Below are 21,704 nucleotides of genomic sequence, written 5' to 3'. Positions count from 1 at the left end.
TGCAAGTGAGCTGTGTATCGCTAAGCCTTCCAGTCTACAGGCGATCAGTAGAGAAGGCTTGGGGCCGTCGTGTGACATGGGGGGTGGAGGTGAGGATGGAGCCTGTTGGCAGAACGGTTCTGCATTGGGCCTGAGACGGGGGCAATTCTCCCCTGTCCCCTAGGGTTGTTATGAAGTAGCATCGACTCACTGGCAGTGAGATTAGAGGAGAAATATTATCACCAATTAAGTTCCTCTGCTTTGTTTTCCATAATGAACATGTACCATATTATATTTCATTTCATTTTAAATAAACATACTTTTTTAAAAAAAGGGTGTGATCAAAGATCATCCGTGGCCTGGCAGACCTCAGCCCCACTGGCCCGTCTGCCCTGCAGGGAGGGAGCTGGTTCTACTTCCGCTTCGGATGGAGGCATTTCTAAGGTGACTCCCTGTCCTCAGGAGGGCAACTCGCCCTTCTCCCTCTTTTTATCCCAAGCCCAGAACTGCTAACAATGCCCTCTCTGCCACTGATGTAAGAGGAAGCCATCTTTTTATACGAGGACAGCTCTGGCCCCTGGCTGCCGGGTTGGTCCCCTGCCTCCCCTCTGGGACTTTCCCAACCCTGCGCCTCCTAGAGGTGAACACTGGGGCGTAGGGAGAGCAGAGGGTGGCGGAGGCAGCTCTGATGTGGAAGCCCGAGCAGCTGCTCAGGCAGAACATGCAGCGGTGGAGGGCGAGACATGGCTGTATGGGACCAGGTCTTGGGCACTCAGGATAGTTCATCCTGTCTCCCAAAAACACGCGGTGGCCCTTCTTGCTACCGAGGAAACGTCCAGCCCCAGGGTCTGGTATGGAAGTAGCACCTGGCTGGGATTTTTCGTGGAGCAGCACCGGCGGGGTAGGAAGCACAGTGCATGGGTACTGTGGGGCTTTGGAAAAGAAATCAAAGATGGCTTTTATTGATGCTCTGATTTGGAAGGGATGGTAACATTCTTACAACAAACGTTGTCAGGGCAAGTTAGAAAAGCAACGAAGATCTCTGAAATGACTTTATGTGACAAGACGCCCAAATAAGTTAAGGGACCGGCGGCCTCCTCTGGCAGCGTCTACTTCATGTTCTTCACAAACTCCTCCCCCTTCTTGATGGAGGCTTTCAGCTCGGGGATGGCGTCGGCGATCATCTTCTCCTCGAACGAGGACACCTTGCCGATGCCCAGGTTCTTCTCCAGCCCGTTTTTCTGGAGAGAGGACAGCAGAGCGTTTTCATCACACTGACACACACGCCCCCTCACCGTCACCCTCATACCACCCTCCTGGGAGCCCGGAGGAACCAGGGCTCGGACACGGCTCCTTCTAGGGCGGCCGCCCCAGCCAGTGCCCAGCACAGAGAAGGGGCGGCCTGCTTTCATAGACGACTGTCGTCACCACTAACTGAAAGCTAAGGCCCTATGCCCCACCCCCACCCCCAGGCCATCTCTGCCCGCTGTTCCCCCAGGCCCTGGCCACCCTATCTGTCTGGGAGGCAGGACTCTCGATACAAGGCTCCAGGAACAACTCTTGCCCCAGACAAGTCTCCCCAGGGCCCTCCTGGCCATGTCCACTGGGGAGCTACAAGGGTCAGGATAGGTCTGGAGCCCAAGCCGGGGTACAGGGGTGATTCTGGAAAAGCTACCAAAGTCTCAAGCTTCTCACCTACAGAAATGCAAACTGCTGTTCTCAAAGGGGTTGTTGGCACTTACGGAGACATGGAATTGAAGGTCCTGCCATCTCTCCACAGCTGCCGACAGCCCCACAGGGGAACCGACTGAGGGGTGACCGGCCCCGACGGACAGCACACTGGAGGCCCCACCCCCTTCCCCGCGTATGCCAAGGACGGAAGAAAAGCCCCCTTTAATCGTCTTTGGACCCCAATCTAAGGGTATTGGCACACATCCACAATGAAAACAGACTCAACAGCAGGCGCGGCCAGTTTCTGCCTACCACTTCTCGGGGTCAGAGGGCACAGGTGAACCAGCAGACGTGAGCGCCGCTGCTGATGTGACACCACCTCCCGCCACTACGGTCACTGGCTTGCTCGCTACACAGGTCCCAGCCCAGGGTCATGTCCTAGGAGTCTTGGGACTTAGAGGTGCTGCCCCTGGGTGGAGTCTCAGGGTGTCTGAGTGAGGAGACTGTGGTTAGAGCCACAGGAAGTGAGGGAACCGGGCTCAATATGAGAGCCCTGGGGTTCCTCTTCACAGCCCCCTAAAGTCAGGCTGAGCCCCACAGCAGGAGCAGCTGGGCTTGATGCCCCACATCCCCTGGGACACCCTCCCACAGGGATGCAACCCCCCAGGAGAACACGGGGGAGGGAGGACGGACGGATAGACTAGAGCGGCGAGGCTGCTGGTTGGCCACCCCTAGCTCAGGCCCGTCTCATGGGGGCTCGGCCACCTCAGCCACACAGGGTCCAACAAGCACCTGGAGTGAGTGTCTGAGAAAGCACAGAAGCCTCGTCCTGGGGGGGCTGCCAGGACGACAGGCTGGACCCCACACACGCAGGCAGGGCTGTGCAGTGATGCACACAGGCACTCGGAACTGGGGCGCCAAGGGAGGGCAGGGAAGAGCAAGCACCCAGATCTTGCATGGTGACCGGCACCGCCCGGCCACCCTCCAGCCCACAATACGCACCCCCAGCAGCAACGGCGTGGAGAAGTAGGTGCAGTCTGTTTCCTGAGACTTCACAAAGGAGCACTCGATGACGCCCTCCTTGCCGTTCAACGCGTCCACGATGGAGAAGACGAAGCGGGCGCCCGCATAGGCCATGGACAAGGTGGCAGAGCCTGGGGGAGGGCACAGGCACAAGTCAGGCTTGCTGGCCACCTCAAAAGCTCCTCGGGTTTCCTGTTTGGGCTGACTCTGGGCCAGGACCACTTCTCTAATGCACTTGGAGGATTTGCTCGCCAACCTCAAAACCCACCCACACCCCACAAAGGCATCGTGCTTTCCTACCCACCAGATGCCAGTGCAAGAGAAAACTGCCCCTCCTGGCCCAGGGCAGCCGAGGAGCCTTAGTGGCGTGGTGGTTACGCAGTGGGCTATTGGCAAGGCCAGCAGTTCAAAACCACCAGTCACTCTGAGGGAGAAAGATGAGGCTTTCTACTCCTGTAAACTACTCCGGGAAACTCAGGGGCAACACTACCCTGGCCCTCAGGGTCCCTGAGTCAGCATGGACGCAAGGGCAGTGAGTTTTACTTGTTGGTTTGGGTCAAGAGCAGCCAGGAGAGTGTGAACGCAGTCCCCCAGGACCACAAATTATGCAGTCGAGTCTCCCGCATTTGGGGAAATCGCAGGGGTCAGCACACCCGGAGTGCAATGGAGAAGTCTCGCCCTGGGAAAACCACCTTCGTGATCATGTTGTCTCCCCTGCCAGGTTTTTCATTTTCAAGAGGCCTGCCCGCTCAGGGTCTCCAGTGGGTCACCTGCCCCCAGGTGACCACCTCCAAATTTTACCTGCCCCCGCTTTTGCCTTGACCACCTCCGTGCCGGCCTCCTGGATACGCCCCGTGAGGGCCGTCAGCTGGTCTTGGGGGAAGTCCACCTTGGGCGTACACTGGATCAGAAGGGAAAGGCCATGCTGAGTAGATGCTGGCTGGGCCCCAGGCTCAAAGCCCCAGCCAGTGCCCCAGGTCCTGGCATTCCCAACCTCACCACCACATATAAACCAAGAACCTTCCTTTTCAGAAAACCTACAAGGCCAACTGGCACAGTCTGGGGCTTACCGAGTCCCCTGACAAGCAGTCGAAACAAGCCTGTCCCCCGCCCATTCTGCACACTAGACTCTCAGCAGAGTGGTAAAAACAGCACCAAGATTACACCAGCTTTCCCACCACCAAGGCAGGATGATTGACTTGTGTGATACGGGGACTATGTGCTGTATATAATGAGACCAAAGCCCTCCCACAATCCCACTGTGACAGCGATGAGACGGGAAATTCCTACCTGCCGCACGCACATGATGAAACTACAGACGGGCCTCACATGCCACCCACCTCCCTGCCACTGCAGCCTCTGCGCCAGGCGGCCACGGGGCCTGCCCCTCCTATTCTCCTTAACCCATTCCAGAAGCCCAGATGGCTCCTTTAACACACTGCCGCCAGGCAATTAATTGGGCTCTGGAAATTGCCACAAGATTTCCTCACGAGGCTTCCATTTTGGCCGGGGTTTGTATTAAGGGGGATACAACATTGCCGTTTTGCCCCTTGTTACAAAAATATGTAGCATGTCTGCCAGTGGAAGTTTTTCTCCATGTGTGTAACTTAGTGACGTCAACTACGGGAATCACATTGTGCAACTGCGGTTGTCAATAACGCTCCCCATCAGGGAAAATGCAACGCCCCCGGGCAGGGATTCTCCTTTGCCCTCTGCCCTGGGTGGTCTGTGGGACAGACTTAGAGTGGCGGTCCCCGTCTCCTCCTTCTGAAGTCGGCTGCTGCAGTTGACCTGAAGGTGCATATGGGAGCTGAGCCCCAAGTGCCTTCTGCCACCATCACTCGCCCATGGATGTGGCCCCCTGCCATGCCCACGCTCCTCACAGACAGGCTGGAGACAGCGCACCAGGTGGCAAGGCCTCCCGCAGCAGCGCTGCACATACCTGGGAGATCAGGGGGATGATGGTCTTCCCGGCGTGGCCGCCAATGACGGGGACGTTGACTCGAGCTGGGTCCAAGCCCTGGTCAGCAAGGTGGGAGGATGATGCATTTGTGACTGTCTCGTTGACTAGTTTCCCTGACAGATAACTTGTGCACAGGTCAACGGCTTAACTACATTCGGAACTGTGCAATCATGACTATCAAACTTAGAACATTTTCTTCATTCTCTGCCATTATTAGTTTTCCCCGTGACTTCCCAACCCCCACCCCTCCCGCCAAAACTGCTTTACCCCAAGTAACTATCATCTCACCACTCTCTAGATTTGGCTCTCCCTGATTTCATATGAAGACAATCATACACCCCCCCCCAAATGACAAAACACAGACAAACCTCATTCCACAAGAAAGTACAAGATAACAGAAACCACACACATGAAACCGGGTCAAACCGGAAAACAAATGCCAAGATGTTACATTTTAGCCTAACTACATCCGCAGGAGTGCGCTTTCCAAGGCGCTCTGTCTGCGGAGGCCGCTATCCCATCCCGGTCAATGGTCTGAGGGAATTCAAAGGATGCTTAATCCTCGAGGGGGCCCTGCCAATGGATTTGGGGCTTTCACTACCACCCACAGCCTTCTGCAAACCAGGTGCTCAGAATCTGAGCTCGCATACAGTTCCCGCCTCTGCTCTTGATCATTCTTTGCAATCCTTGGGTCACACAGGCTAGGTGTGCTCCTTCCACGTGGACTTAGGTGTCACCTCACATAGGTGGCTGCTTATTTGAAAACAACCTTGTAAGACCCCAGATGCTATTTTTCCTGACAGATGGGCACCATCTTCTTTCTTCACCAAATAGCACCCCTATCTTCAGTGGTCACCTCAGAGGGTAAGTGTTGAGCAGGGCCACGTGTTCTAAGGGAAGCCACTGAGTCACCCAGGGATAGCACAGTGGCCGCCCGAATCATGGATGCTCCCAGGCAGAATGGCAGGGCAGAGTGAGCCGAGTCAGGGATGGGCCTGCAGTAGTGTCTCCCCCGCCCCTCCAAAACCCTGGACCCACTTCCCACTTTGGGGCCAGCAAAGGAACACTTAAACCCATCAAGTCCCAAGGGCCCTGGAAGGGCCCTCGACCCCCACACCTGCGCACAGACCCGTGGCGGCCCTTACCTTCAGCTCCGCCACGAAAGTGTTGGCCCTGACGACGTCCAGGGTGGTCACGCCGAAGATCTTCTTGGGGTTGTACACGCCGTGCTTCTTGAACACCTCCGCGGTGATGGGGATGGTGGAGTTGACCTGGTCAAGAGAGCAGGACTTGCCACACACCAGCCAGGGGAGCAGGAATCTGCCCGTCCAACCACTAATGAGGCCCCGCGGCCAAAGCCGGTCACCCTGGGGATTCTGTCTTCTCAGCAGGTTCAGCTGCAGGAGGGCTGGGTCACAGCGGTCCACCCAATACCCTACACGGGTGCCACTTTTCCCCTCTCACACAAGGAACCCCTCCTACTCCCTGGGGGGCCTCTAGTCCACTGGCCACTCGGGCTCTGGCTGGGGCACATACCCTGGGGGTGGGGTGGAGTCAAACCTGCTAAAACAGAGGAACATACTCATAAGGCACTGACGCTGACCAACAGCGACCTTACAGGACAGCAGAGAACTGTCCCGGAGGCCATACAGCTGTAAAGGGGTATACACAGTCCCATCTTTCTCCCACCACGTGGTAGTAACTTCAACCAGCTGACCACATGGGCAGCAGCTCAATGCGTAGCCCACGGTGCCACCATGGCTGCTAAAGACGGGGAAGCAGAGACTAACAGCTCAGAAGACCGAGGGGCAAAGGTCAGCTCCATCCGTGTGGCCGCTCGGGGCGAGTCCCTGGAAGGGTCTGGGTGATGGTGTCTATTTGTAAAACGGGGGCAGCAGTGTCACCACGTGAGGGGGCCGTGAAGGTTGCTGCTAGCTGTCAGTGCCCAGAGGCGTCACTGCCAGCTCCCAGGGAGCTCACGTGTTCAGAGGGCAACTGCTCCCCAAGCCTGTCCAGGAGGTGGATCATTGGGTCACATCCCTGTGTGTCTCTGGGAGGGGCTGACCTCAGCCTTTTGGCTGTCAGCCCAGCATGTGACTGTCTGCACCACCTGGGGCCTCGTGTGGTGAAGGCTGCAAGTTAATAAATACACCACACAAATTCACTGCCACCAGGCTGAGGCCCACTCCCAGGACCCCACAGGGCAGGACACAACTGCCCCTGTGAGACTAACTCTTTCCGGGAGCAGGAAGCCCCACTTTCCTCCCGTGGAGCGGCTGGTGGTTTTGCACGGCTGCCTCCGTGCAGACGAGAGCTAGACAGTACCAGGCACCGGCTGGCTGGCCTCCTGGTCTAAGCAGCTGCAATAGAATCAATCCCGTTGCGGCTCACTGACTCACGCCCCGGAAGCCCGTGGCAGCTGCCTGCCTGGAGGAGCCAAAGCCAGCAGCCCTTACCGGATTGGCGATGATGCAGATCATGGCTTCGGGGCAATGTTGGGCACAGGCGGCTGCCAAGGTGGCCACGATCGTGGCGTTGGTGTTGAACAGGTCGTCCCGCGTCATGCCTGTGAAGGGTCCCATTCAAGGCGGTCACAACTCACCCAATGGGCTTCCGAGGGGGTGCTAGGGGACTCAGATGTGAGCCGGATGGGGGCCTGGTTCGTGTGACGAGAGCCAAGGGATGGGTGTGTGGGGTGGAGGGTGAGAGGTGGGTGGGTGTGATTGACTGCTGAGAGACCCTCAGGAAGAGTTCCCAGGGAAGGGAGTGGGGCATCCTGGCAGGAGGAGGGTGAGGGGCACCACGGGGAACACACAGCAGCCCGTGGGCCTGGAAGTGCCAGGCCAGTCAAGAGGGCTGCCTTCTCACAGCCCCTGCAGCTGGGACTGGAATGGTCTGTGGCAGAGATCGGACCGGACAGGCTGTGACAGACATTGGGCAAGATTTCGGCAGACACACACCTGGCTTTCTTGGGACTCCCGCTGGGATGACCACCACGTCGCAACCTTTCAAGCAGTCGGGCAGCTGCTCGGGTCCGAGGTACCCTAAGAAGAAGCAGGCCATTAGAGCAAGCGCCCCTTGAAGGAGCTTGAGGACCAAGCCTGCGGAGGACTGCCCCCGCCCGGGCTCAAGGGCAACCCACGGCCCCAGGAATGCCTCAAGGTGCATCTGACACCGACGGCCCGGGGAGCCTGGCACACTGGATGGCTGGAATGTCCCTGCCCCTGCCCTCCCCTCACTCAGATTCTGGGTTCCAGATGGTTTCCACGAAGCTGAAGTGAGAGCCCTTCTCAGCCTCTGGTTTACTGCGCTGCCCTCTGGTTCCGACAAGAGCTCTACCTGAGGCAGCAGCTCAGGGGCCCATGGAGGAAGGCGCCCTGGGCTGAGAAACAGCCTCTAAATGGTCCTCTCTCGCGTCTACTTCTTTCACCTCAGGAGGGAAATGCTATTCCCAAAGGATCCTGGGGCATTTGCTCCACTGCCTACAACCTACACTGACCCCGACCAACGTCCGAAACGCAGGCTTCCAGCCTGAAGGGCCACCAGGCGTCTCACACGCTGCCCCTGAATTGCCATAGGGGAGCTTTCCTTAAGCGCTCTACAACACTCCTCCTCTCGGACTCCGCCAAAGAAAGCTGATCAAGGCATTTTCACCACTCCAACCTTGGGGTCTTGGCATTTGCTGACGTGGGAGGAGCGGCCAGTACGTGAAGGCACGCTAAGCGGAGGGCGCCTTGTGGGTGGTCTCTGGCACACCTACCAGCGCCGACACGGCTGTGCCACGGGTGGGACCACTCCCTAAGAAGGCCGTGCCTGGAGAGGCTGGCAAAAGGGGCCTGGGGCCGAGGGCTGTACCATGCCAGGGAGCAGCGTTTCTGAGTAGTCCCAAACCCTTACAGCAGACTCTGACCAGCTCCCCTCCCGACACGCGTGCTGTTGTTAGTCGGCTGACCCACAGCCACCCTATGTGACAGACGCAACCCTGGCCGGGCCGCGCTGTCCTCACGGCTGTTCTGCTTGAACCCACGGTGGCAGCCACGGTGCCAGTCCAGCTTGTCCAGGGCCTTCCTCTTTTCTGCTGCCGCTTTACTCGACCAAGCAGATGTCCTCCAGGGACTGGTCTCTCTGGACATGTCTCACCATCCTTGTCTCTAAGGAGCATTCTGCCTGGACCTAATCCAAGACAGAGGTTTGTTCTTTGGCAGCCCATGGTACTTTCAATATTCTCGGCCGGCACCATCATTCAGTGATCTTCCTTACTCAGTGTCCCGACTTTCTTATGCTTCTGAGGCAGTTAAAAAAGCCATGGCTTGGGCCATGCACACCTTTGTGGGAAACAAAGGTTTCTCCCAAATATATCTTAGACTTAGGATACTGCTTGTAGCTAATGGTAAATGATTGTCAAGTTACCTCTCTGAAAGCAGTCAGTTGCCAGACTACTGTCTGGTCCCATCACAGGTAGGGCCCACTCCCTGCTGTTAAGGACAATGGGCTACTTCTCATCAGTTTGGTCCTGCAAGTGGGGTTTACACCCTACTGATAATGTTTTCTATGGAGAGCCAGAGAACAGGTCAAGCCAGCTCAGTGATATCCAAAATTGAGCTGCCTCCCTGAATCTAGGATCCGCCCATCTTGTCACATGTACCCTCATTACCTCCCCTTCCCATTATGTGGATGCCCCTATATCACTCCCTCCCACTACTGTATTACCTACAGCACAACCCTTTCCTGTGACGTAGGTCTTCACCTGTAATTATGGGGGCTTGCACGTCCCCAGACAATATAAAAGCCTTGGTTAGCAATGAAGATCGATCTCTCTCTCTCCCCCTGCCTCCACGTGGGCCACCAAGTGAGGCTGAGGCGAGCATGCTACCATGAAATGTGTCTGACTTCATATTTCAATCTCCTATCTCTCTCTCACGCTCTCTATGACTTTACTATAATCTTGACTTATTATCGCTGTACAATTGCGCTTACGGACCCGTGATGATGTGAGGGGCTGGTCTACCCTGACATACCTTAGTGCTCACAGTAACCTCTTTGTTTCTCAACCCTGTAAGAGGTCTTGTGCAACAGATTTACCCAATTCAGCACCGCGTCAGATCTCCTGATGGCCCCTGCCATGAGTATTGATTGTGCCTTCACGCCAGACGAAATCCTTGACAACCTCAACCTTTTCTCCACTGGTCCAGTCGTGAGGACTTTTATTTATTTTTACAGTGGGGTCCAGTCGTGAGGACTTTTATTTATTTTTACAGTGGGGTCCAGTCGTGAGGACTTTTATTTATTTTTACAGTGGGCTATAATCCACACTGAAGGCTGGATTTTCCTCAACAAGTGCTTCAAGTCCTCCTCACTTTCAGCAAGTGAGGTTGTGTCATCTGTTCACTGCGGGCTGTTAATAAGGCCTTTCTCTAATCCCGATGCCACATTCATCAGGCCATCCAGTTCTCTGTCCTGCATACAGACTAAGGATGGTGAGAGGGGACCGCCGTGGAACACAGCACCCCCGATTTTAAACCATGCAGCGTTCAGGAGTTCTGCGTGAGCAGAATGAAGCACTCTGGAATGCTGTCTTCTCCGGCTTATCCAGTTTGTTATGGTCCACACAGCCTTTGCAGTCCTTTAAACACGAGTCAACATCTTTCATCCACCTGATACTTTTCAATTTAGAATAAAAGGCGGGGTAATTTGTAAAATCACATTCTAACACAAACAGGAAGTCCCATATCTCGATACATCTAATTACACTTTAGCTCACAAGTTCTCAACCTGAGGGTCGCGACCCCTTGGGGGGGGTGAGGGGGAGAGTCCAACGACCCTTTCACAGGGATCCCCCTACTCATCACAGTAGCAAAATGACAGTGATGAAGTAGCAACGAAAATAATGTTATGGTGGGGGGGGGGTTCACCACCACATGAGGAGCCGTGTGGAAGAGTTGCAGCAGGAGCAAAGTTGAGAACCACTGTTCTAGATGCTTCCTCTAAAGCACCAACTCCCAAAGTGGGGGGTACTGCCTCGCCCTGGGGACAGGGGCAATGACATTGAAAAAATCTAGTGGGGCTCCAAAAGCGGAGACCTATACTTTTATCCTGGATTATGGGCTGCCATACAAGTGTTTTTAATTACTGGGGGGAAGGGTCTGTGCTAATTCTGCCCCACACACCCCACCCCTCCCCGGCAAAAAGTAAAAACGAGGCAGGTCAAGGCAGTAGGCCCCTCCTCTGGTGGAGAGATGAAGCACGTACCTTTCACATGGGCTCTGGTCTCGATGTGGCTCAGGTCAGCGGCTACTCCAGGGGTGTGAGCGATATCGTAGAGGGTCAGGCGGCTCACCAAGGGGCTGTTCTTCAGGAGGAGTGAGAGGGGCTGCCCGATTCCTCCAGAAGCACCCAGCACGGCTACTTTAGCATGGTTCTGCAAAGAGGCGAGGAGGACACAGTGTCAGCATCGAAGCAGTCACGTGACTTCATGCAGGACACACACACAGCCACACGAGCTAGAAGAGAAGAACTGTGTGCAAAGAGCAGAGGGGACAACAGGCCACTGTGAGGGTCTGAGGAGACAGCCCATCTTGGCTTTAGCTTAGGCAGGGTTAGAACACATGGGATGGAAGAGGGACTGTGTGCTCTGAAAAGGCTCCTTGGACCCAACCAGACCCCATGTCACATAGGAACTCCACGTCCTACTAGGTGAGGCAGCCATGTTTAGGGAGGACACGGGATCCTAATCCCCCACCAGTCAGTTCAGACGGTGGTGTGAGTCAGAATCAGAGGCCTTGGGGGTCCAGGCCTCCCAGGCCTTCGTACTGTCCCCATGTGATTCAAGAGGTACAAGAAATCACACTTAAAAAAAAAAAAAAGTCACACTTGGTGATGGCTAGGTAGTCAACTGGTTTCCTGGAGTATGTAGCCACAGAATCTAGAAACTGCACCCCAACTTCAGTTAGAAAGACGTGATTTGCAGAAACCTCTTCATAGAGCTAAATTTATCTCACAACTGGTCACCATTCAATCCTTTTTCATTCATACCACTCACGACCATAGCTTTTCCATGCAGTGTACAACTGATAGCCTTCAGTATACTCAGTACAACTACCAGCACCCACATTTTAGAACATGTCCATCACCCCAAAAGAAGCCCGTGCTTGTGAGCAGCCATTCCCCATTACCTCTGGCAAACACCAATCTTTGTCTGTAGAATTTCCCATCCCGGACATCTCACAGCAAGAGACTCATACAACACACACATCGTGTGCACTTTGTGTCTGGCTTCTTTCAATGGGTACAAGGTCCTCGGGAGTACCCAGGGGGCAGCATGCACCACGACCACATGTTTTTCCCTGTGAAAGCCTATTCCGTTGGATCGATTTTTTGTTTATTCATCTATCCATCAGCTGTGGGATACCAAAAGGCTTCTCCCCAGTTTGTCTCCCCCAAAATGTCAGACCCAGGACACTGCTTGCAACACATGGTAAATGAGTGCAGCACACTTAGAAACAAGCTCTGGGAAGTCATCTCCCTGAAGGCATCAGCCAGTCAGAGCAATCAGTGTCTGGTCCACCTAGGGAAGCTCACACCCTACTGATGAGCAGTGATTTTTTTCCATGGAGAGCCCAGGTAAGTGGTCAAACCAGCTCAATGACAACCAAGGTTAGGTTGCCATTATGAATCTAGGATCCGCCCATCTTGTCACAAGTGTACCCCTAATCCCTCCTCTTCCTATTTCATGTACACCTCTAGGTCATTCTCCTTCCCACTGCTGTATTGCCTATGGTACAACCCCTTCCTGTGATGTATGTGGTCACCTCTTCCTCCTCCTCCCGATCTTTGCTCCGACCTGGCTGCTGAGATCATGGCCCTCTAGGAGCTGAGCATGCTACCATGAAATGGATCTGACTCCTTTATTTCACCTTCTCCCCTTTCTCTTATTCTCTCTGACTGATCTTTATATATCGTAACCCTACAGTTGCGCCTACGGACCCACGATTATTTGTTAGGGGCTGGTCTCCCTGGACAATCAGGGACTAGATATCTGGGCTACTCCGAACATTCTTGCACAAGCTTTTGTGTGGATGCAATAGGAGTGGCCCTGCTGGGCCTTGAGTGACTCCTTTAGCCTTTTGCGACTCAGTTTTTCCCGAAGCAACTGCCTATCGGCCTCTAAGGCCCACCTGCAAGCCAACAGCCTCCAGGCTGCATGTGCCAGACTGGCTCATTAGATGGAAATGGAAAGACTGGAGGTTTGATGCCATGGGCCAGGCGAAGGCCTGGTGTCTGCGTCCGGAAGGCCAGTCATGAAACTCCCATGGGACACACGGGGGCAGGTGTCTCCGTCTCTGGGAGTGACTGGTCCTGTGCAAAGGCAGCCACAAGGAGGAGTCACACAAGGAGAAGATGGCCTCTGTGGGACGAGTCGTTCACTAGGTGGGCCACGGCGATGGAAGCATGCCAAACAGTTCTCCATGGCTTGAGCATTAGCGGGTGCACGTGGACCAAGGAGACCCGTGGGGCCAAAGTTGAGGGCCTAGGGTACTACACCCTGTCCCCGTGGGCAAGGTGGAACCACGGGAGGACTCGATGCTGGGAAAACATGGCCGACTCTATTTCAGAAGGTGATGAGGCAGCATGGACGCACTGGGCAGATGCACAAACGGAGGGAGGGGGGAGCGGAGGACAGATATCTCGGCCAGCAATGGTCCAGCATGATGGGCCACTGGGAGTGACTGAGGAAAGGAACCAACAGCTTTAAGTCACCCAAAAGGAGAGTGGAGAAAGGACATTTGGGATGACAAAAGGTCTTAAAAATGCACTGCCATCCAGCGATGCTGACTCACAGAGACCCATTAGGGCAGGGGAGAACTGCCCTGTGAGCCTCCCAGACTGTAATTCTTTACGGGAGACGAACACTTCCTATTTCTCCCTTGGAGTGGCTGGTGGTTTCGAACTGCTGACCTCACCCAAAGTACAACCACGCCACCTCCAGTGCTCCTGGAGAGTAACAGGGGGCGCCCTGCCTATGGAGGCTGCAAGCCCCCCTCCCCTCCTGCCATTGTCTCCCTTCCCCAGCTATCCCGACAGGAAGCGAAGGGCTTGGCATCTCCAATGTTTTCTCCAACCAGTCCCCGTGCTGCCTCTCCTCAGACCCCGCATCCAGACCAGCCCTCCTGAAAAATGAATAAGCTACCCAAAGTCTCAATCATTTCATTCCTTTGGTTCAAAAATCTGAAGCTCCTTATGCTCAGATGATTTAACTGGCCTGCAGGACAACCCCACAAGACAAAGTAAAAACGCCCAAGGGCGAGCTTTAGTTTTGGACAAATAAGCAAACACTATCTGCACAGTCCTGCCTGGGCCATGCAGGCAGAGATGCAATGGGCAGAGGCGCTGTCCAGTGCCTGTGCATCTTGATGTGGTGGTTTGCAGTGCTCTGCCACTCAGAATCTCTCTGGCCTTCACCGAGTGAGGCAAGCTTCCAGAGGCCCAGTCCTTCGCAACTGTTTAAAAAAGTTGGTTACATAGTCACATCTGCACTCTCAGGTCAGATTTCTCCCAAGTTGCCTCCCCCAAATATATGGCAAACCCAAGAGCATGGGAAATGGCTGTACACTAAGGTCAAAGAAAGCAGATCAGAGGTTATGCTCCTTAAGGCATCAGCCATCTAAAGTAACCAGACTGTAGTCTGCCTCTCCCTAAGTAGAGTCCACTCCCTTCTGAGAATAGTGACAGTTCCCTTGAAGGAGAGTCTGAAGGCCAGGTCGGGGCCACTCAAGGGTGACTAAGTCTAGGGTCCGCCCATCTTGCCACATATGGACCTATTCTTTTCCTCTCCTATTACTTACATTATGACCGCTTCCTATGACGTAGGTTGGCATCTGGAATCAGGGTGCTTGCATGTCCCCAAAGATAAATACCTATGCTTTGGTTAAAACTAAAACCCTGGCTCTGACTTGATTAAACAATTGGTGGGTAGAATAGAAGGCTGGGACCCACACGCTTGGGTGGAAAGCATTCCCACAGCTTAAGCTCCAGCCTGACGGTGCTGGCCAGCGTGCTTTTGGTGCTTGCAGTTCTGTGCTGCTTCTACAGGAAGCTAAGATAAGAAAAGAGACCACATGGCCTCTATGATGCTATTAAATTTCAAGCATAACACAGAAAGGGGAAATGTGCGATACTAACACTGAGGGAAATATTACTGAGACTTATTCCCTGACTAGTACAGAGGGAATCTGGAAAGCTAGTATTCCATAGTAGGAAAGCCACAACTTTGGAAAGTTAGCGATAAAGTCCAAGTACATTTTCCTGCGTTAACTATCTTTTCCACGGATTCTCCTCTTACAGCTGTGCTGCCTTAAAGTGAGCACATGGTTGATTCTGTCTCCCTGTAGAAGCAAATATTCCTATTTGCTCCATCTCTTCCCGCAGCGGCATCCACCCCCTCTCATGTCTTCCTCCAATAGTAGATGGGCATGGGCGGGGGGGGGGGGCTTTATCCCCGAGCATGGATTCAAAATGCTTGCCATAAGTCTGAGTTTTTAGTCTGACTACATTAATTTTGTCATTAAATATGACTTGGCAGCTTTCAATGTATAGAAAATAACCAAGTGGTCCCTGTAGCTCTTGAATTTTGTGGGATACAGAAAGCTCTCTCAAGTTGTCTCCCCCAAATATATGCCAAACCTAGCTGCTTGCTACACATGGCAAATAACTATACACTTGGAGGTCAACAGTGATTCTCCCTAAGGGTTTTCAGTCAACTAAAGCAATCAGACTATACAGTCTGTCACACTCTAAGTACAGTCCACTCCCTTCAGATACAGATAGTCTCCCCTGAAGGAGAGCCCAGGAGGTCCAACCCACTCAAGAGTGACCAAGGCTAGGTTGTCCTACTGAATCTGGGGTCCGGCCATCTACCCCCTAACCCCTCCCCTTCCTAATGCTCCCTCACTGCCATTAAGTGGATCCTGGACTCCAGGCAACTCTATAGGACAGGGTAGAGGCCACTCATTTGGGCTTCCCACAATGGAACTCTTCATGGGGGCAGAGAGTCTCAGCCTTCTCTCCTCTGCACCTCTGGCCTTGTGGTGAACGAATCCTTACCCCACGGTGCCACCACAATGTGGCTCAATAACTCACTCAGCGAGTAGATTACGACTCATAGCAACCTTATATAGAGTTTCTGAGGTGGTAAATCATTATGTAAACACAATAGCCTCAACCCTCCCCCACAAAGCAGATGGGTGGGGGAGAGGTTTGAAGCACTGCAGTGCTACCAGGGAAGCTTTCGCATGTGGAACAGAGAAGAACTGCCCCCCCCCACCCCCTGCCCTTGGGTTTCTGACACTGTCAATCTTCACGGGAGTAGAAAGCCTCATCTTTCTCCCAAAGGAGACCCGAGAGAAATTCAACCACCTCTCGTCCATTCTTGCCTCTCTCCTCTTAGATCAGCAAACATCATTACCTACACCACTCCTGGTGCCTGTAGTGGTTACGAGTTGGGTCTCAGAACCACAAGGTCAGCAGTTCAAAGCCACCAGCTGCCCCGGGGAGAAAAGATGGGGCTTTCTACTCCATTAGAGTTATAGGCTCAGAAACTCACAGACAGTTCTACCCTGTCCTATAGGATCGCTGAGTTTGGGTTTTTGGTTTTTTTTTGTGGGGGGGAAGGGGAGAGGATGCAGCTGCCATAAATTCGCTCATTCCTGACCCACCTTAAACACCACTTTCCACTCATCTCATGATCTCCCCAAACACAGTTGTTGGCAAGCAAGGACACCTGGTGCGGTTCAAGGGCAGGCTGAGGCTACAGAAGTGTAGAATCCCCTTCAGTTACCACCTCCCTCTGGGGCGCAGGCGTTGTGGCTATTTTCAAATTCCTCTGCCTGCCTGGTAAAAATCCTGTCCCACTACACTGAGCCTCCTTTTCATTTGCTTCCAGGCGATGCTGACATCCACCAAGTTTGAGAACCGCTGTCCTACAAGATGGCTAAAAATAGCACAGGCTCAAATGGTCCCAGGCCGAGGCTTACACTTTTACAGCACCTCGCGGTCGGGCCCAGGCCGATCACGGCAGGAAGGAGCCTGCAGAAAGATCCTTCTGCCCTTTAAAGCGGAAGCGGAGTCGTCTTCCTTCAGGGAAGGGCTTCTGATTCAAATGCCACTGACAACGGGCGGGAGGGTTGAGTTGTAAGCCTGTAATTCCGGCCAAACGGCTGTGTAACCTTGGGGGACATCATCTCCCACGAACCTCTCGATTCGACCGTATTACGGAGTTCATGATACGCTTCTGTTTGCACACAACTCATGCGAATGCTGCAATCAGCGTTAGCGTGGTCTCATCGATGCACGGTGGGAGTCTGCACTGATCTGCAAATTGCTTTCGGTCCTGATGCTGGGCTCCTCAACCCTGAAGCCGTGCAAGAGATTGGGGGAGCCCAGGAGGCTAACTGCCTCCCCGCCTCCAGGACTTTTCACCCCGCACTCCAGCCCGGTGCCAGGGCCGACCACCGGAGCCACAAGCAGCATCCGGCCAGTGGCGGGTACTCTTGCGGTCTCGGCTGGCCCCGGGGGCCAGGATGCTCGGGAGCCAAAGCGGGCCCGGGGCCTCGGCGCACGAGCCGCCCCTCGCCGAGCCTACCTGGGCCGAGGTGCTGAAGCTGCGGCGGAGAGCAGCGGCCGCCGGCCGGGCGAGGACGGAGAGCATGGCTGGGCGGGAGGGGCAGTCTCGGGAGCAAAGGAGCTGGCGGCGAGCAAGTGACTCAAACGACCTCCACACCGGGGGGAAAAGTCTCCGTGGCCTCGCGAGACTGGCCTGGCTTCCGGCCCCGCCCACTTCCCGAATCTCGCGGGAGCGAGACCACGCCCTCGGCTCCCGGGCAACCGCAGGCGAGTGGGGACGCAGACCGTCGCTAGGTCCTAGCGCGAGTTGGGTTCCGAGCGGCCGGTGGGCAGACTCGTAGGAGGGGTTGTCGCTTCCTGAGAGGAGAACGACGACGCGCTTTAAGCCTGAAGAACTCTCGAGGCGCCGTTTTCCAGGTGGGGCTCCACACCGAGGGCTTCCCGGGGAGACCGGGCCGTGGTCACGCCGCAGGCAGCCGGGCTGAGGAGGATGCTGGGCTCTGGAATGTACGATGGCTGAGGTCTTGTGAGGCCTGGAGGTCGGATGGGCGAAGGGGGCCCATTTCATTAATCTTCCGGTTCGCACAGGTGCGCTCACCTGCGCGCGCGCACGTACTGCCCGCCCGCCCCTCAAGTGCATCAATCCAAACGGGCTACCATCAGGTGGATCCCGGCTCATAGCGACCCCGTGGGACAGCGTCGAATTGCCGCCGTGGGGTTCCCAGACTGCACCGCCGCCGTTTGCACCTAACAGCCAACCCCTGAGTGTGCAGGGCTGCTCGCAAAAGCTTTGTGGCCTGGTTCTGTGGAGTCGGTTCTGACCCATCAGCGACCTTAGGCACAACCGAACCCAACACTGCCAGGCCCTGCGACATCCTCACAATCGTTCCCATTGTTGCAGCTACTGTTGTCAATCCGTTTAGCTAAGGCACACACACCCCACCCACCCCCAACCAAGTACATGCCTTTCTCTGGGGCCTGGTCTTTCCTGAAACCTGCTCACATTGGGTGCCCCCTGCTGACATCTGAAATACCAGTGAGGTAGCTTCCAGCACCACACAAGCCCACTGCAGTGCCCACTAGCTGACAGACAAGTGGTGGACAAACTCTGAGCACTGGCTTGACACTAGGGACCCATGCCCTCGGTGGTCGAGATGAAGAGAATTTGTTGAGAGCTCATCCACATGGAAAGGAAAGAGATGTTCTTACTTATAAGGTCAATGATGAACTTCATTTTTTTCGTACTATTTTTGGGCATATGTGTGTCAGACACCATCCTTGCCCTGGAGGAGTTCAAAGTCAGGTGGGGAAAATGGACGTAGCCCGGCTCCATCCTGTGGGGAGTCGAGTCAGGGATAGTCAGCCAGGGGACAGTGCTCAGAGGAGTGAGGGTGAGAGTCACACTTCGTTCAATCAAGGAAGACCATAGTTGGGTTCCTGATGACTGGCTCCTGCATCCCTCCCTCCCTTTCTCATGTCTATGGAACCATCACAGGATGGAACTGTCCCAGTGAGTCTCTGGGCCTGTGGCTTTCTATGAGAACAGAAAGCCCCAAGGAGTGGCTGGTGGGTTTGAACTTCCAGCCATGAGGTTAGCAGTCCCACGTGTAAACATGTGCCAGCAACATCGCTGTGTGTCGACACGGACTCTATGACTGTGAGTGGCCGTGGGCCAGCCCAGCCTTGGAGCTGGGTGTTCCACTGAGAACAAGCTTCCCTGGTTCCCTTCTCTCAGGGTCTCAGAGTTGAGAGGGGGAGGCACGTGCCAATGGCAAGCAGCATAATAAGGGCAATGATACAAGAGTTATGAGGTGTATCCAACACCCAATTAAGGTGAGGGCTGTGGTTTGTGACCCACAGGTTGAGAACTGCTGATCTAATACCAGACTTGGGGTGGGGGTGGGGAACCCTTGCCTGGGCATCGGGGAAGAGGTCTCAAAGGAGGGAGCTCAAAGGAGGCACGACGAGCTGGGTGTTGGGTGGTGAAGAGAATGGGGCAACAGCCTGAAGAAATACCCAGTCATAAGAAAGCATAGGGTTGGCCTCAGGGGGCTGTGCTTTTAAAGAGTTGGGGGGAAACATGAGCACTTGCCCTGCCTTTGGTCACTGACTGTGTCCTCAGGGAATTGTTTACCCCGCTCTCTTGCCACTGGAGCAAGCAGCTTGGAGTCATCTCCGTGACTTCATTGCCCAGGAGCGGACCAGTGGAGAGTTGACCTCGGAGAATTTTAGGGGAGAATTGAGTGGTCTTATATGAGGCTGAAGAAAAAAAAATCAAGTTGGGGAAAACCAGACTGTGTAGAACTTTTGAAGATGAGCTAAGACGTTTAGGCTTTACTTCTTGGCAAACAAGTGGCTCCCCACAGTTGTTTCTGATACATCAGAACTGTGTTTGGGGAAGATTAGACCACCCGAGGGTCCAGAGCAACATTAGGTGATGGGCAGGGAGGAGGTGCAAGAGCCTCTTGCATGCGATGGCAAGGCTCTGGATGACGGCGCTGGTGCTGGGAATGAAGAGGGCAGGGCCGGCGAGGGAAGAGCGCTCCGGCGAGGGAAGAGTGCTCGGGGAAGAAGGGAGAAAGGTCCATGACCGTTGGGACAAGGGCAGGGGAATAAAGGAGGATGTGGGAAATCAAGCTCAGGGAAGGAGAGGCGAATGCAAAGAAGGGGTGTCTCAGGGATTAACCAAGGCGAGCTGGCAGGAGGGGAAAATAAAGGGCTTTGGAGTGGCTGGTGGTTTCAAACTGCCAACGGTGCCGATCGCAGCCCAACACGTAACCACTACGTCACCAGGGCCCCTCGTGACCCAAAGCAAGCTATTTTTATGTTGCCGGTGTCAGGTGCTGTCAAGTCGGTGCAGACGGTGCGCGACAGAACCAGCCAGGGCCAAGGCCGACCCATTCTGGTTGGACTTCTTCCAGGACACACTTGTTTGTTCTCTTGGCAGCCCAGGCTACTGTCCGTATTCTCTGCCAGCACCATCATTGAAAGGCCACACCAAAGGGTCTCGGTGTTTACCTTGGGTCGGCGGCCTCCGCTCCGGCCTCTGCCCCACACTTGCTGTCTACTTGGCTTGTAGCTTTCAGAGGACCCTGGATGAAGTAGAAATGGGAGAGACAAGTTGAGAGTGAAGCAATTCCTCCTTTCTTAGAAACAAACAAACAACCTCTACCCCACTCCCACTGCTCTGCTGTCCATGTAGACCTGCAGCTCTCAACCTGGGGCTCTCGACCACTTTGGGGGTCAAACAACCCTTTCACAAAGGTCGCCCGATTCATAACAGTAGCAAAATGCCAGTGATGAAGTAGCAACGACAATAATTTTATGGTTGGGGGGTCACCACTACATGAGGAACTGTATTAAAGGGTCGCAGCATGGGGAAGGTTGAGGACCACGAATTGCAGACGTATCACATTCTCCCTGCCGTCAAGTCGATGCCAACTCACAGTGGCTCATAGGAGGACGGGGTTGAACTGCCCCCGGTGAGTTTCTGAGGCCTTGACTCTTTTTTTTTTTTAATCGTTTTAGTAGGGGCTCATACAACTCTTAACGCAATCCATACATAAATCAATTGTGTAAAGCACATTTGTACATTCATTGCCCTCATAATTCTCAAAACATTTGCTCTCCATTTAAGCCCCTGGCATCAGCTCCTCATTTTTCCCTCCCTCCCTGCTACCCCCTGCCTCATGAACCCTCGATAATTTATAAATTATTATTTTGTCATATTTTGCCCTGTCCGACCTCTCCCTTCACCCACTTTTCTGTTGTCCATCTCCCAGGGAGGAGGTCACATGTAGATCCTTGTAATCGGGTCCCCCTTTCCAACCCACCCTCCCTCCACCCTCCCAGTATCGCCACTTACACCACTGGTCCTGGAGGGATCATCTGCCCTGGATTCCAGTGTACATCCTCTGGTCTAGCCAGATTTGTAAGGTAGAATTGGGATCATGATAGTGGAGGAGGAGGAAGCATTTAGGAACTAGAGGAAAGTTGTATGTTTCTTCGTTGCTGCATCATACCCTGACTGGCTCATCTCTTCCCCAAGACCCTTCTGTAAGGTATGTCCAGTGGCCTACAAATGGGCTTTGGGTCTCCACTCAGCACTGCCCCCCCCTCCACCATTCACTATGATATGAGTTTTTGTTCTGATGATGTCTGATACCTTATCCCTTCAACACCTCATGATTGCACTGGTGCAATCGAGGCTGGTGTGCTTCTTCCACGTGGGCTTCGTTGCTTCTGAGCTAGATGGCTGCTTGTTCACCTTCAAGCCTTTAAGACCCCAGACACTATCTCTTTTGATAACTGGGCACCATCAACTTTCTTCACCACATTTGCTTATTCACCCATTTTGTCTTCAGAAGTTGTATTGGGAAGTTGAGCATCATAGAAGGCCAATTTAATAGAAGAGGATATTCTTGCATTGAGGGAGTACTTCAGTGGAGGC

General features: G+C 54.2%; 2 protein-coding genes and 1 non-coding gene across 3 annotated transcripts in view; 1 reads left to right on the top strand and 2 right to left on the bottom strand.

The window, feature by feature from the left end:
- Positions 1 to 912: 912 nt before the first annotated feature.
- Positions 913 to 17,436, bottom strand: MDH2 (malate dehydrogenase 2). Its single transcript, XM_075564886.1, has 9 exons — positions 17,274 to 17,436; positions 10,886 to 11,054; positions 7,597 to 7,680; positions 7,093 to 7,202; positions 5,782 to 5,907; positions 4,616 to 4,693; positions 3,475 to 3,574; positions 2,653 to 2,804; positions 913 to 1,220 (listed from the first exon to the last, which is right to left on the bottom strand). The coding sequence occupies exons 1-9, from the start codon at positions 17,337 to 17,339 to the stop codon at positions 1,089 to 1,091; spliced, it is 1,017 nt and encodes a 338-aa protein (XP_075421001.1). The 5' UTR covers positions 17,340 to 17,436; the 3' UTR covers positions 913 to 1,088.
- LOC142423741 (U1 spliceosomal RNA) lies at positions 3,241 to 3,402 on the bottom strand. The gene has a single exon (XR_012779339.1). It is a non-coding gene; the product is annotated as a U1 spliceosomal RNA (small nuclear RNA).
- Positions 17,437 to 17,541: 105 nt separating the features above from the next.
- The window catches only part of STYXL1 (serine/threonine/tyrosine interacting like 1), a 43,381-nt gene continuing 39,218 nt past the window's right edge, over positions 17,542 to 21,704 (top strand). The window contains exon 1 of the mRNA XM_075564887.1: positions 17,542 to 17,671. The gene's annotated coding sequence lies outside the window, so the exon portion shown is untranslated. The remainder of the gene's footprint in view (positions 17,672 to 21,704) is intronic.

This window comes from Tenrec ecaudatus, chromosome 12 (genome assembly GCF_050624435.1).
Source record: "Tenrec ecaudatus isolate mTenEca1 chromosome 12, mTenEca1.hap1, whole genome shotgun sequence".
NCBI lineage: Eukaryota > Metazoa > Chordata > Mammalia > Afrosoricida > Tenrecidae > Tenrec > Tenrec ecaudatus.
The sequence above is the reverse complement of the archived record's forward strand: the minus strand, read 5'-3'. Positions and strand labels throughout refer to the sequence as shown.

What these genes read in the sequence shown, in the direction of transcription:
- MDH2 (XM_075564886.1), bottom strand. Translation starts at nt 17,339, where the DNA reads ATGCTCTCCGTCCTCGCCCGGCCGGCGGCCGCTGCTCTCCGCCGCAGC. An exon ending in TCTGCATCATCGCCAATCCG is followed by an intron (nt 5,908 to 7,092) that starts GTAAGGGCTGCT and finishes TCTCTTGACCAG; the next exon opens with GTCAACTCCACCATCCCCAT. An exon ending in TCATCCCCCTGATCTCCCAG is followed by an intron (nt 3,575 to 4,615) that starts GTATGTGCAGCG and finishes CTTCTGATCCAG; the next exon opens with TGTACGCCCAAGGTGGACTT.